The sequence below is a fragment of the Aotus nancymaae genome, unplaced genomic scaffold, assembly GCF_030222135.1.
Source record: "Aotus nancymaae isolate 86718 unplaced genomic scaffold, 86718_ANA_hifiasm-v0.15.2.pri h1tg000059l, whole genome shotgun sequence".
NCBI classification, from domain to species: domain Eukaryota; kingdom Metazoa; phylum Chordata; class Mammalia; order Primates; family Aotidae; genus Aotus; species Aotus nancymaae.
The window spans coordinates 45219932-45236149 of NW_026988473.1; the positions used below are offsets into that span (position 1 = coordinate 45219932).

General features: G+C 36.6%; 1 protein-coding gene across 3 annotated transcripts in view; it reads right to left on the reverse strand.

Moving 5' to 3' along the window:
• PDE3B (phosphodiesterase 3B) overlaps nt 1-16218 on the reverse strand; it is a 205566-nt gene that overhangs the window by 11727 nt on the left and 177621 nt on the right. For all 3 annotated transcript variants that reach the window (XM_012456596.3, XM_012456595.3, XM_012456597.3), the window contains exons 12-14: nt 11185-11384; nt 3113-3316; nt 699-860 (exon numbers count right to left, since the gene is read on the reverse strand). In XM_012456596.3, the coding sequence (XP_012312019.2) occupies nt 699-860; nt 3113-3316; nt 11185-11384 (566 nt within the window). The remainder of the gene's footprint in view (nt 1-698; nt 861-3112; nt 3317-11184; nt 11385-16218) is intronic.

The following is a 16218-nucleotide window of genomic DNA, read 5'->3' on the forward strand; positions in this document are numbered from 1 at the left end:
TGGAGATTAACTGTTATATGACCTTCCTCCATGAACACTGGATTGGGAAGGGAAAAATGTTTCAAGTGAGCATAAGTACAACGTCAGTAAACACATTGTGTGTGTGGCCCTCTCAAGTGCTGGCAGGCCACTGCACATGCGACAGCCACCTCAAGGGAGGAATCAGGGGAGAAGTAACACAAGCCTGGAAAGCATGCCAATGTATAAGACTCCAAGTCAAAGGTCAAACCATGTATTTGATCTCTCAGGTCGCCCGCTTGGCCTTCTTCTAAGTGTACTTTACTTCCTTTCATTCTTGCTCTAAAGCTTTTAAATAAACTTTCACTTCTGCTCTAAAACTTGCCTCAGTCTCTCCCTCTGCTTTATGCCCATCGGTTGAATTCTTTCTTCTAAGGAGGCAAGAATTGAGGTTGCTGCAGACCCGTATGGATTTGCTGCTGCTAACAGCCTTACCGATAGACTCACAGGTATATTCAGCTCACCCAAGATAGAAAATAAGCTATTTTTAAAAATTTTAACAGCAAAGGCAAACAGAACAGAGAAAATACTAAGAACCAGAGCAAATGCAACAATTTTTAACCCTTCCCAGTCAAAGCAACTCAGCTTTCAAACACTTAAAAAAGCTATCAAAAACTCAAAGAGCAGTATCTTCTCATGAAAGCCCTTAAAAATCTCACCAAGCTCATGTTTCAACTTACCTGCTCATAAAATTCATTGACAATGCCTTCTGTCCATTTCAAATGCAAGTCCCGAACTTTTGCTGGGCCATTTATATCTGCCAGTTTGATGCACACCTGGCATACCAAGAGGCGATCATTTTCATTCCTCCATTCTATGCCATTACTATTTACATCATTTGCCTATTTTGGAAAAACAAAATCATTTTAAGTTCTGAAGGTATTTTTAAAAATTGTTATTTTGTTTGCTTTTACCAAATTATCTTAAAACTGTTTCCTGTCTAAATGACGGAAAGAAATTTCAGCAAATAGTTCTTTTTAAAATCAGTTTATTCCATAACATGGAACTCTACTGGTTAAATTTCCTTTCTAAAAAATGCTTTCTAGAAAAACATATAACCAACCATGGGTTTCAATATTTGTGATTACCACAAAGAAACAGGATTTATGTATGTGTGTGTGTGTGTATAATATCTATGAAGTACAGTAGATACACAGTATCAAAAAATCATATAAGAATTATAACTACTTATTTCTACCTCAAAAAAGAACATTTTAAGAAAGTAGAGAAGTTTGCTCTAGCTGTGAAAGGCAACATGAGATAGTTAACTGAACACAAGTCTGAGAAGCTGGCCCTATAGTTTTAAATCCTGACTCAGAATATCATGAATCAGCATGTTAAATTCTGAATCAAAAACCAGTGGGTAACAATGAAAAAACTGCTTAACCTATTTGAATCTAACTTTCTTTATCTATGAAGTAGGAAAAGTAATACCAATCTAGCCATGTTGCCGTGAGGATTAATAAATGAAAAAATGCCTTATTCACAGTAAATGTTAAATAAATATTGTTATTTAAATAAACAATTATCATTATTAGCTAGGAGAAGCCTTTCAATAACAAAAATTTTGTTTTGCAAAAAATGAAAAGAATGAGCCACATCATAACTTTTGAACTTCAGTGTGATGGTTGCTTTTTGGCACCAAACTCTTTCAGAAAAAAAAAAATATGTAGAACACCACCATAGAAAATACTTGAAAGAAGAGCTCTTTTGATTGAAACTTAATAGGAGGTCTAGAGACCTATTCATATGGCATTTTCTTGAGAGACTTCAAAATAGAAGTCTTTAAGGAATACACATTCAAAGGCATTGTGTTCGATAATCTTACCTGTAAAAGGTGATTTAAACACTTAAATGAATTTTTTTTTTGGAGACAGAGTTTTGCTCTTGTTACCCAGGCTGGAGTGCAATGGCGCGATCTCAGCTCACGGCAACCTCTGCCTCCTGGATTCAGGCAATTCTTCTGCCTCAGCCTCTCGAGTAGCTGGGATTACAGGCATGTGCCACCATGCCCAGCTAATTTTTGTATTTTTAGTAGAGACGGGGTTTCACCATGTTGACCAGGATGGTCTCGATCTCTTGACCTCGTGATCCACCCGCCTCGGCCTCCCAAAGCGCTGGGATTACAGGCGTGAGCCACCGCGCCCAGCCGTTAAATGAATTTTTATTTAAAAATTAAAGTGACTAGAACTATACAACTATGAAATAATTTTAAAGGGACCCTGATTTCTCACTGATTTTTATAAGCATTTCATTAATATCATGACAGCAATATATATGAGGGTCTCCTACCAGCAGGTTTTATCTAGTACTCCTTTGTTACCAGTTTGTCTACCCTGCAGGTACAGCTCCTTTTAGGTCACAAAAGTCATCAAGAAAATAGCTGCCTCCTGCAAGCCAGAGTGGGTATCTGAAGCAGTGGTTCTCAACTTTTTTCACCTCAAATGTCTGAGAGATAAAAGCACAGTCTCCATGAGTACACTGTCATACTGGGGCAGTGATTCTTGATCCCCTGGTAAATATGAGTTCTTTGACCTAGTCTTTCCTCATTTTTCCCTAGCACAATGTCTGCACATAGTGGGCAATCCCAATAAATACTTGTTGAATGAGTGAATTATTCTCAAGTAGAAGAGGGTACTTCCCTTAACCTACACTAGTCAGCTAAAGAATCACTAATATAAAGAAGGTATAACAGGTGCAGTGAGGTAGACATAATTAACTGGATTCTTAAGAAACACATAAAATTAATTTTATATAATGCCTTACTTGACACTGAGCATGGCTTTGTAATATCTCTCTTTAAACTCATTTGAAATAACTGGTTTGTTGCTATGTGAAAGTATGTGAAGCAAAGTCACAGCTGTATAAGTTTATGTGTCAAAAGAAAATATAACAAGCAATATTTTAGGAAATTTTATAATAATAAAAATGTTTTTTTAAAATATAGGCATAAATATTATTTTACATCAATTATTTATTGTTACTTCCTAAGTAGTAATAATTCTAACTCAACATTAAAAAACATTATTTTACCAGTAATACTGACAATAAACATTTACATTTTTTAAAACAGGCACAAATTTGCATTACAAACCTTGGCATTGAATTCAGCAAGAAAATCAAAATGCTTTTTAAGATCTGTGGCAAGGATTGCTTCGATGACTAAAAAACGAAAACGCTTGAATTCCACATGATCAAGATTAAGAAGGAAGTTGTATTCTGGGTGAGAAAGATATAGATTCCAAGCTGACGCAGCATGATGATTTTCCAAAACAGATTTGTCATTGTATAAAACTGCCTAAAAAGAAATATAGAAAAATGAGGCAGACACCTCAAAGATAATAAACTTTAATAACAGTTTGGAAATATACAAACAATGAATACCTACTATATACTAGGCATTTTACCAGGTATTTTAGTACCTGTGAAAATACTTGTGATAATCTTATAAATGAGTAGACTGACATGCAAAGAGGTTAAGATATACCTTTCCTTCTAGCATACATAGCTAGTAAGTGAAAGGGTTATTTATCTTCAAAGTTTATTTTTGCAGACACTGTGCTGCCTCCCAAGAGATGTAAAGCTGATATTTTGAGGTCTGTTTCATTTAATCAGAAAACCTTCTCAGATAAACTTCTATGAATAAAGTCATTAGGGATCTAGAGCAGGTTTCAAAATACATTTCTGTTGTTTAGTCATTCTGGAGTCAATGGGGATGGCAACTAAAGAAGAGGAAGCAGGAGTACTGTCCAGCCTAAGAGACCTGCCTGTCTGAGATGGACATATCCTGGATTCCCATCCTCAATTAGTGCCTGGTAGTAAAACAGAACTATGTAACAGATAAAAACACAAATCCTCTGGTCCTAATTGTGTGGAACTACTAATTTTTTCTACACTTCAGTGGAACACCCTGAGGTGCCTCCTCAGTATTCTAGGACTTTGGAATATAGACTCAAAATCAGTGGAGTATGGAATTTCTAAAGCCTCTTCCACCTCTAAAAATTAAGCAATTCTTTAAATTATTAAACAAGTATAGTAATTATTGAAAGAACAGCCAAGTTGTGTTAAAGGCCAGGGATAAAAATTAAAACCCTATACCTGTTTTCATGGCGCCTACTGTGTAATGAGAAAGAAGGACAGATAAAATGAGATCTCAGGTAGGATACGCATTCTGAAAGCTTAATTAAATAGCTCTACTTATTTGTGAAAATTACCTATAGGCTAGATTTAAGCACAGATGCCTAACACCAAGTGGTTATTTTTTACACTATTTAATTTTATGTAAGCAATGCTATGATTTAAACTTTGCAGTGGGTCATATAAAGGCATTTCATACCACCCATAATACAACTTCTAAACATTATAAATCCCAAAGACAAAGAGTAAGCTTCCAAGACTCCCTAAGGGGTCCATTTACATTTAGTAATGATTTGACTAATTCATGCTCAAATGTGACAAAGTTTTAACTATGAAAACAGCTCTGTCTGTTCAGGAGAAAGTAATTCAATTCCAGGCTCAATAAAACACAATGTACAATGAGTGTCCTGTGAAGCTAGCTGACTTAATAAACTCACAGCTAACAAGATCAGTTTCAAAAACATGAGTAAGTTCAGAATTCCTTCACCATTCAAATTACCCTTTGAAATTGCCAAGAAATATAAAATGAGGGAAAAGCAGTCAGAATCAGTATTAGAATCTAGATATATTCACAATACTGAAAACTTCAAAGACATGGTGAAAATGAGAATGGATTGAGAAAAGCCAACCAAGTCATTGCATAAGAAGGAGAAACCTAACTGAAGAGTTAAGTGGAAGGGGTTCCCTGCTGGACCTCAGTAGACTCACAAGCTCAAAGGTGAGCGGGAGGCAAGAAAGAATCATGAAGCAGTAAGTAGGAAGCAAATGTCAATTCTACCTTAGAAGAACACTAGAAGGTAGCACATAGAGCAGCAGACCAAGTTCAAACTGATAAGAAAAACATTTCAAGCAAGCAGATACTGAAGCCTCAGCTCTTACTGTGGGCTCTTAGAAGTAGAGAAGAAAAACAGGGCCCCAGCTCATTTGGAGCTGCAATAAACTAACATCCTTTGACTTTGAGCTAAAGCATCTTGTTACCTGCTTTTTCTAGATCCTTCTCTCTGCAACAAATACATCATTACTTTGGGAAAGCAAATTAGTTGGTCATAAACCTTACTTTTCACCCTCTGAGTTGGAAAGATCTGAGAAGAGGTTTAATACAAACGGACAGAATCTTAACAAATAGTAACATTTTTAAATAAATAAGAGCAAAAAGAGAAAACCCTTCAGACATAAGAAAGACTTAGATCATACAAAGGATGAGTCCGACTAATCTGAGCAAATGTCCCCTTTTAAAATGTAAGAAACAGGAGGAAACATTAACAAAAATCTAGGTCATACTCATTATCTAATGACTAAAAAAGCACTTCAGGTGAAAAAGATTAAGAAGAATGGTTCATTTAAGAAATAATATTCCCAACTCCAAAAATCCAGTAGAGAGAGAGCAGATAAATAAGGTGCTACAGAAAACAAAGCAGCTAGTTTTGTAAAGAAATAGTCTTGATGAACAACTGTCATCTCAGGATTCTTTTACCCTGAAGTTCTCAGTTTGTTCTTTTCTGTGTTTACACTGCTATAAAGATAATATCTGAGACTGGGTAATTTATAAACAAAAGAGGTCTAACTGACTCACAGTTCCACACGGCTGGGAAAGCCTCAGGAAATTTACATTCATGGTGGAAGGCAAAGGAGAAGCAAGAGAGGCAGCAGGAGAAAGAAAGCACAAAGGGGAAACTACCACTTTTAAGCCATCACATCTCGTGACAACGCCCTTACTATCATGAGAACAACGTGGGAGAACCCGCCCCCAGGATCTAATCACCTCTTACCAGGGCCCTCTCTTGACATGTAGGGATTACAATTTGAGATCAGATTTGGGTGGGGACACAGAGACAAACCATATCAGTTCTAAAATTTCTAATAATCCCTTATCTTCCTTTATCTTAGTTACCACCTTTATTTTGATAAAATACATTTTAAAATAACTTTCTCAGGATGGTCAAGATGTGATTGTTTAAAATCACTGCATATCTGAGAATCTCTTTATTTTGCTCTTGCATAAAATGGTAGCTTAGCTGAATACAGAACTCTAACTTGAAAATAATACACTTATGCCAGCACTCCTAGCTCTTGTCATAATCATATCTTTCTCTCTCTCTGTCTCTCTCTCTCTCTCTCGCTCCACTCTCTCTTTTGCTTACACATTATTTATTTATTTATTTATTTATTTTCTTGCTTTACTAGAATGTAAGTTCAATGAAGGGCAAGATTTTACCCATGTTTTATTTAATATAACAATGCCTAAATAGTGCCTATCCCACAATATGCACCCAATAAATACATGAAAAATAAATGAATGAATAAATTCCCTTAGAATTTTAGAGACTTCATTTTGGTATTGTCTAGCATCTATTGTTGCTAAAATACAATGACAGTTGAATTTTTGTTCTTTTATAGATGTATTATTTTCATCTTCTAAGGAATTCTTTTATTTTTAAAAATAAAATCTCTGGTGTTCTGAAATTTTTTCATGATGTGCTATGTGTGGGGTTCGAGATTTTTTTCTCTCTCTTCAACTTTCCTGGCACTTAGTGAGCCCTTTCAATCCAAAGACTCCCTACTTTTTAGAACTTCCACTAGTCACATCTTGACCTAGTCCCATATGTCTTATCTTCTCTTTCCTTATATTTTCTTTTCATCTTCCTGGTCTATGTTCTAGGAGAGATGATCTGGACTTTTACTTCCAATGCTTATATTGAATTACTAATTTTTTGCAGTAATATTTTTAGTTTCTAAGAGCCTAACTTGTTCTCTGATGTTTCTTTTTCATAGTTTCCTGTTCTTACTTTATGGATGCAGTGTTTTTCAAATTCTTTGAGAATACTTTTTAAAAAAATAATTAGATGATTCTCTATTCCCTAGATTCCCCTTGTGGTCAGTTATTCTTTCCACCTTAGACTTTTATTTCCAAGCTTCTGGTTAATACCATGTCTGATGATCTTTGATTATCTGTATATATAAACAAATGAATTATAGATTGCAGTTGCAATTTCTCTCTGCTGTTACATATGTTTTATTGTGGAGTCGCTCCCCTTGGGATGAATGAGAGGGAAATATGTAAATGTGGACAGGGTTTGTTACCTAGCAAGTTTTGTTTTAGAATAACTGGGGTGCCAGCTATTAGATGTTCAGAATGCAAAAAATTTACTTTGGACTACTAACACCCACTCTAGCAACTCTTACTCTCTCCAGGCAGTTTCCTTCAATATCTAAGAGATGAGTTTTCTGCCTGGAGGTAAACATAGGGTTATAGTCGCTCTGCTTAAAAGTGTGTGTGTGCATAAGGAGAACAAACAGGAGCAAATGGTAACAGGAGTCTCTCTGGGGTTCCAGCTATGCTGGGTACTTTTGTTTTACCTGTCAATATTCATCTATTTTTCATTTTCCAGAAATGTTAAAATTTTTTTATCTGCTGGCGATAATATCCTTCCTTCTCTTACTCCTCTCTGTTGTAATGAACTTCATACCTTACTATCATTTTAATGCATTTCCAGGAAGAAGGGGAAACAGATACATGTGTTTAGTCATCTTAATCCATATTTTAGGAGACAAAACAGATTTACAAATCAATCTCAATTTAAAATTTTGTTTCCTTTTTCCTAGTCTCATCAAAATATTCTAGAGATTTTACTATCTCAAGTACTAACCTCCATCTTTCGGCCAACTTTTCATTTGGAAATAGCTCAGAAATCTCTTAGAATCTTATTAATTCTGACATTCCTCCAGGATGTACTTGACTATATGCGTCACCTTCTTTCACGGCAAGAATTCTCCTATATCTTTCTAGCACACAATCCTTACTATGAGAATCAAGAAGAATGCTTGAGCCAGTTGGTGGTATTATGTGCTACTGTCTATAATACACTGGAACTATAGTATCTTTCATTAATTATGGCCTTACTAAGCCCACTGAGTTTCCAAAGATGAAAGAAGCTACTTTGTTACTTAACCACATTAAGCCCTGGAATTTTACAAGAGTCCTTATCTCACAGGTGCTAGTAGAAGAAGGCCTCATAAACTTCATTACTTTGGGAAGCACAGAACGTATTTCAGAAAACCTAGAAGTACTACAGAGTGAAGAATTCAGACATCCTTCAACATTCAACAAATATTTACTGAATGCTTTTTGTATGTCAAGCACTATTCTAGGTAGTATGGAATAAAGGAGACAAAAATCTCTTCCCTTGTGGAACTGTATATTCCTTTGAGGAGATACATGTAAAAAACAAAGTACATAAATAAAATATATAGTATCTTAAATGATCACTGCCATAAAAAAAAGCAGAGAAGGAGTATAACAGTATAAGGAAGGGATTTTGAAATTTCAGATGGTAAGAGGTGACAAAATGAGTATATGCATATCTAAAGAAAAAGTCCTCTGGACAGGGAGAACAGAAAGTACAAACATGCTCAGAAAGGGAGTGTTCCTAAGACAGAGATGATATTAGCAAGGAAGCCAGTGAGACTACACTTGAGTAAGTTAAAAAAAAAAAAAGAGAGAGAGAGAGAGACTTAATGGGGCTAATAATGCAGGGCCTTGCGGAACATTTTATGACTGTCATTTACTAGGAGTAAGGTGAATGCCATTGGAGAGTTTACATTTTTGTTTTTGTTTTTTTGAAACAGGGTTTCAAATGTTGCCCATTTCGTTGGTCTCAAACTCCTGGGCTCAAGAGATCCTTCTGTCTCAGCCTCCCAAAGTATTGAGATTACAGGTGTGAGCCACAGCACCCAACCAGAGCATCTGGAACATAGTGATATAACACACTTAAACAGGGTCACATTCTGGCTGTGTGTTGAGAATAGACTGAAGGAGAGCAGGGAACAAGCAATAAGACTAGGTAAGAGGCTATACATTTTCACAGGTGAACCCTCTAATCAATCTCCTTTCCATGCTAGCACTTCCTATTGCTTCATCTAATGGAAATTCTTAACAATGAGAAGTTGGAAACAACATGATTATTGATATTATGTTCAGACTTCATGACTGTATTTTGATGAGGACAACAGTTGGGTACCCAACTTGTATAAGTTGTATTCAAATATCATTGTTTTAAATTATCTTCATGTGAGAGAGTTAACTTTGGAATTCACTCATTTGTAACATCCTTGAAGGAGGATATACTTTAAGCAAATGAAAACAGTAATAAAAACAGAGTGAGCCAGCATGGTAGCTCACGCCTTTAATCCCAGCACTTTGGGAGGCTGGGGCAGGTGGATCACCTGAGGTCAGGAATTTGGGACCAGCCTGGTCAACATGGTGAAACCCCATCTCTACTACAAATACAAAAATTAGCCAGGAATGGTGGTGGGTGCCTGTAATCCCAGCTACTTGGGAGGCTGAAGCAGGAGAATCACTTGAATCCAGGAGGTGGAGGTTGCACTGAGCTGAGATCATGCCACTGCACTCCAGCCTGGGCAACAGAGCGAGACTCCATCTCAAAAAGCAAAACAAAACAAACAAACAAAAACAACAGAGAATGGGCTAGAATAGTAAATAATTTCTACCCATGTAATTTCTGATTCAGGAGCTTCTCATGCTATCTGAAACAGTATAAAACCTTCCATATGTTACCTCCTTAATCATATCAGAAAACTATTTTTAGGTTCAGAGGAATAAACCTTTACTTGAGGTCATATAGCTAGTAAGTGGGAAATCAGAAATCTAAGCTAGGACTTAATCTCAAGTCCAGTGTTTTTTCAACTATGCCATGACTCCTCAGGCCTATGATTCATTAAAGGACTAGGATTTTCAAAGATTGTGATGTGCTAGGTTCTCTAGAGAATGGGCATCTGATTCTTGCAGAATGGTACTACAAGTAAGAGAATATGTGCCACTTAGAAGGTAGGTTTTTTTTCCAAAATAATAATTAGAAAGTGGGCAACTACTAATAACTAGATTTAAATTCATCAGAAAGTTACCTGTGGAAATCATGAGCTATTAATAAAGTCTCATCAGAGAAATTCATCACATGGCTGTTTTAATCCATTTACACACACATACATACATACACACACACACACACACACACACATTATACCCACTTACACATACATATATTCATTGCTCCTTGCATTTTTTCCCGCCACCCCACATATATGCTCCCAATTCAAGAGAATGTATCTCCTATATTGAAAAAAGTTAAGAGTATATGAAAGAGATTGAGGTAAAAAAAGAAAAACAGAAAATGGCTACAGAAGATAAGAGGATCAGAGCCAAGGTTTAAACATAGAATGATAAAGTGAAGAAGTGAGATGAATTCAGCAACAATCATTAAATACCTGCTCTTCATAAAGCATGCAATTAGAAACACACAGATGACATTTCAGGAATCCCCAGCATAAACAAACCCAGCTACCATACAAAAATCTTCTTAAACCACAACCACACTAAATTCTACTTAAATCCACGTATTTAGTTCCAATTTTTAATGTTTAAAGCTATTGCAATTACAGTATCCTTTTGTTGCGAACTCTTGCCTCATCATGTAAATTGTGACCTTAAAAGAATTTTATATCTTATCAGCTATAGGAGGTATATATATACCAGAAGAATTTTTGCATACACTAATATATTCAGAGGTAAGACATTTAAGGTCTGGTATTAAGGCAAATCTTTAGGGAAAAAAGAGAACAACAAAAAAGATTAATAGTTCTCAACCATTATAGCTTTCTAGCCACACAATGGGCCTAACCAGGAGGAACAGAAATCTTAAATACAGTCAGAGTTTTGTCAGTTTGATTAAAGACAAAAATACTGACAGCAAGGACTCTAAAATTTCACAAAACAATGAGTTATTTCAAAAACTATTTACTATTTTCTAGTTGAAGAAGCTGATTTTTTCCCTAATTTTCTAGGACACATCACATTAATGCCATGTGTTACTATCCATTTAATTAAAATGTAGGGTCTTAAAGTCAGATGGAATGACCATATGATTCAATTAAATAATGATTTATAAAGGGATACACAGCATGATTGTAAAATTTTGGAATTACTCTTTAAAGGTACTGAAAAATACTTCCTACCTGAGGGGCATTTGTAGCCACTAGAAATGCATTTGTCCTCCCTGGGTGATCATAATCATGCATGGCAGCTGCCACATATAGAGCCATCAATTCTAATGCAGGAATGTTTGAAGACAGGCAGCCATAACTCTCATCCGGAATAGAGCAGCTCTTCGAAGAAATATAAGCAATTCGCCCATGGTTAATTCTATCATCAGAATCTGAGGAACAATAAATGCAAAATAAACCAACATTAGTACATAAATTCCTCTCAATTTTGCTAAGGAGGGGATTCCCATTGGTAATATGATTACTTATTTATTTGCTGATTTAAGTAAGAATTGAAATATATAGACTTAAAAGAGCATATTATTTCCAACTTAACATGTTAATAGAGAGGAATAGTGTTAAATCTGATGCTGAAGTTGCTTACTTTACAAGACATGATAGGACTATTTTACCAGTATGATGCTGTCTTACTTAGGCATAAAAATCTCTGGTTTTCTAAATATTTGCTATTTAATGATTAGATAGATATAATGGCCAGGGTATGTATGATATAACAGAAAAAAGCTATACTAGAGAATAAAATTTGGTGAAAACATTACAAAGCTTTAGGAAATTAATATATTACCAAACTAAGCTTCTCTGCATAGATGCTTCTCAAATCTCATCCAGAAAGATTAAATTTTATCTGTAGCCCTAACTACAACTCCTTATCTCTTTTTTGTTTTATTTCATGAAGCTCCATATAATATAATGGAATAAAAAATGATGAAAAATGAAAAGGCATGGAAAACTGGGGAACATCTCAGTCAACATAACTCTATTTTCATCCTCTTGTTAGAAACAACATGTTCACTATCCACACTCTGCTTTCGGTGTCAATATCCTACCATGGATTTCTTCTTTTTTCTATTTTGGTGGCTTTATCTAGCTAGATGATCATTCTGTATTTTTGTGAAAGAAATCTTTAAAAAGTATAAGAAGGAAACAGAAACCATATTGAAAGTAGACACACGAAACCACAGATATTAGGTACGAAGTTTCCTTTGTTGTATTCATCAGTGGAACCTAGAAATAATGCTCTGGCATGTTAAAGTCCAAAAGAATTTTTTAATCCTCATTTGGTTGACTCAAGATACACCATCACAATAATTTTTTAACATAATGACTTTAATACACTAGTGACAATTATAAAGATATCTCATTAGTTTCATGCTGTTTATAATTTGTACCAAAGTTGAGTTTTGGAATAGCTCACGCTAGAGCATTTTTTTAAATTTATGTTTTTAGAGATGGTGTCTTGCTATGATGTGCAGGTTGGAGTGCAGCAGCTAGCTATTCACAGGTGCAATCTATTGATAGTGCACTACAGTCTCAAATTTTTCACCTCAATTGCCCCACCTGCCATCAGCTACCTGAGTAACTTGGACTAGAGGTATGTACTACCATACTGGCTTAGAGCTACTTTTAAAATAATTATTAAAAAATAAACATGCCGGGCGCGGTGGCTCATGCCTGTAATCCCAGCACTTTGGGAGGCCGAGGCGGGTGGATCACGAGGTCAAGAGATCGAGACCATCCAGGTCAACAAGGTGAAACCCCGTCTCTACTAAAAAAATACAAAAATTAGCTGGGCATGGTGGCACGTGCCTGTAATCCCAGCTACTCAGGAGGCTGAGGCAGGAGAATTGCCTGAACCCAGGAGGCGGAGGTTGCGGTGAGCCGAGATCGCGCCATTGCACTCCAGCCTGGGTAACAAGAGCGAAACTCCGTCTCAAAAAAGAAAAAAATAATAAATAAATAAAAAATAAAGATGAGGCAATTAAATATATAAATAATGATATATGTAAATTATCAAATTTCTAATAAGAATTTAAATATCAATACAGAGTCAATAATTTGAATTTTCCTATGCATTCTGGATTTTCCCACAATTTAAAAATATATTTTAAAAATAAAAAATGGCAATAGATTTCCTTTTAAATTCAATAATTACTTGGAATTGATATATTAGAATTTTAAAACATTACCTTATATATGTTTCACAAAAAAATAATAGTATTAAAAAGAACACAGTTGGCAAGGGCAATGAAACATAGCTACTTTGGATCCCATTTATTTACAACATTTCAGAAAATTGTGATTTTTTAAATTTGCCAACACATTTAAAAGGAAGCCTCAGTAAAAAACATCCAGATTGGAAATGAAGATGCAAAACTATCTTTATTCACAAGTAGCCTGATCTCATATTTGTAGGAAATCCCAAGAAATCGACTGAAAAACTATTAGAACTAATAAATTTGTTAATCAAGTTAGCAGGAAACAAGATAAACATGCAAAAATCAACTGCTTTACACATACTTAGCAACAAACAAAAAAATGACATTTTTCAGAGAAATAGCAAAAACAATCCTAAAATTCATATGGCACCACAAAAAGACTCCAAGTAGTCAAAGCAATCTTGAGCAAAAAGAACAAAGCTGGAGGCATCAGACTACTTGATTTCAAAATCTATTAGAAAGTGATAGATAGTAATCAAAACAGCATGGATCAGGCATGGTGGCTCACGCCTGTAATCCCACCACTTTGAGAGAGTGAGGTAGTTGGATTGCCTGAGCTCAGAAGTTCAAGACCAGCCTGAGAAACATGATGAAACCCCATCTCTATAAAAAATACACACAAAAAATTAGCCAGGCATGATGGCATGCACCAGTAGTCTCAATTACTCAGGACGCTGAGGTGGGAGGATGGCTTGAGCCCAGGAAGCAGAGGTTGCAGTGAGCTGAGATCACGCCACTGCACTCCAGCCTGGGTGACAAAGCCAGACCCTGTCTCAAAAACAAACAAACAGACAAACAAGAAACAGCATGGTACCAGCACAAAAACAAGTATTTAGACCAATGGAAGAGAATACCACATACTGGTCATCAGTTCAAAGAACAAATCACATCTTGAGGGATAGTACTTTAGCTCCACAAAATATTTACACCTAGCAGGGGCGCCATCTGAGTCTTAAAGATGTCATTCTACCATTCTCTCAGGCCTGATGTAGACTGATAAGGTTCATGGAAAGATTAGCAAACTCTATAGGCATAAGCCCATTGCCACAATTTTTGGAAAAATTAGTTTCTTGATCAGATGCAATACTACCTATAATAACCTGATGGTAAATAAGGCATTAAGTAAGTTCAAGGATGGTGATGGTGAAGCACTGTAGACAATGAAGGTAAATCCACATCCAGAATAAGTGAGAACAAAAGCTGTCTCTTCCATAAAGGAAAGGGTCCAATGTAATCAATCTATCACCAATCAATTGGCTGAATGTTCCCTCAGGGAATGGTGCCATATTAAGGGCTCACCATTGGTCTCTCTTACTGGAAAGCAAGGCAATCAGCAGAGGCCTGAAGCCAGGTGAGCTGCAGTGAGAAGCCCATGGTATTTAGCCCATACATAATATCTCTATTCTTGCTGTCTTAAGGATATGGTTTGGCTGTGTCCCCACCCAAAAGTTCATCTTCAATTGTAACCCTATAATCCCCACAAGTCAAGGCCGGGATTAAGGGTAGAGGTAACTGGATCATGGGGTGGTTTCCCCCATGCGGTTCTTGTGATAATGAGTCTCACAAGATCTGATGGTTTTATAAGCACCTGGCATTTCACCTGCTTGCACTTTTCCTTCCTGCCGTCCTCTGAAGAAGGTGCTTTTCTTCCCCTTCACCTTTAGCCATGATTGTAAATTTCCTAAGGCCTCTCCAGCCAAGCCTCCTATACAGCCTGTGGAACTTTGAGTCAGTTAAACCTCTTTCCTTCATAAATTACTCAGTCTCAGGTATCTCTTTATAGCATTTTGAGAATGGACTAATACACTTAGCTATTGTGTGCATAAGCCCATGGAATAAGAACTGGAGTAGATAGGGAATGAGACTGATAGCTATAAGAGAAAAGAGATCATTTTGTCCACCTGATCAACAAGAGCCTTCTTTGCAGTGAATGAATGGCCTTTGGTAAGTATTAAATATTAGTCAGCGTTATTCAGAGAAACATAAACAATAGGATGTGTGTATATAGAGAGAGACAGATTTATTTTAAGGAACTTGCTGATGAAATTAAGGAAGTTGGCAAGTCCAAAATCTACAGGGTTGGCTGGCAGGCTGAAGACCCAAGGAAGAGCTGATATTGCAGTTCAAGTCTGAAGGCTGTCTACTGGCGGAATTCCTGCTTGCTCAGAGGAGGTCAGTCTTTGTTCTATTAAGGCCTTCCATTGATTGGATGAGGCCCACCACCTTATGGAGGGTTATTTGCTTAACTTAAAGTCCATTAACTTAAATATTAATCTCATCCAAAAAATACCCTGAAGGAAATATTCAAATTAGTGTCTGACCAAATATGTGGATACTACTGCCCAGCCAACTTGACATGTAAAATTAAGCATCACAGTGAGGGACTGTGTTAAGGAAAACTGCCTGTGTCTCAAAGGCAGGAATTTCCCAGCGCCATGCCTCCATCTACCTCCCCATCCAGGAACTTTCCCTCGGGGAAAGGGCTAGGTAGAAATTCCAGGTGTGGTCCTTTCTTAAAAAAAAAAAAAAAAAAAGCCCTCGAAAAGCTCTGGGAAGAAGGGCCTCTGTTCTGAGCCAGACAGCCAATCCAGCAACAGAGTCAAAGATCAGTCACACCAGAGGAAGTTTGAAAGAACTCCTCTCATTGGACAAGAACATGAATGGGGCGGGAAAAACTTCAAAGTTAAAATTCCACTGCACCTTACCTGCGGATTTCCCTCTCTGGATCCCTTCCCACAACAATGTGGGAGCTGTCTTTCCCTCTCTACCTGTGCGGATATCCCCTTAAGATTCCCCTCCCATGGCGTGTGGGAGCTCTTTCTCTTTCTCTCTGCCTAATAAATTGCTTTCTGCTAAACTCTTTGGGTCCGTGATATTTATATGAGCTTAGGTAAGCTCACTGGGCCACCAAGGCCTTTTCCCCCATTCCTGGGGTAAGTGAGCCCAAGAACCTGGGACACCTGGTTACAACAGCAAGCATTCACATGGC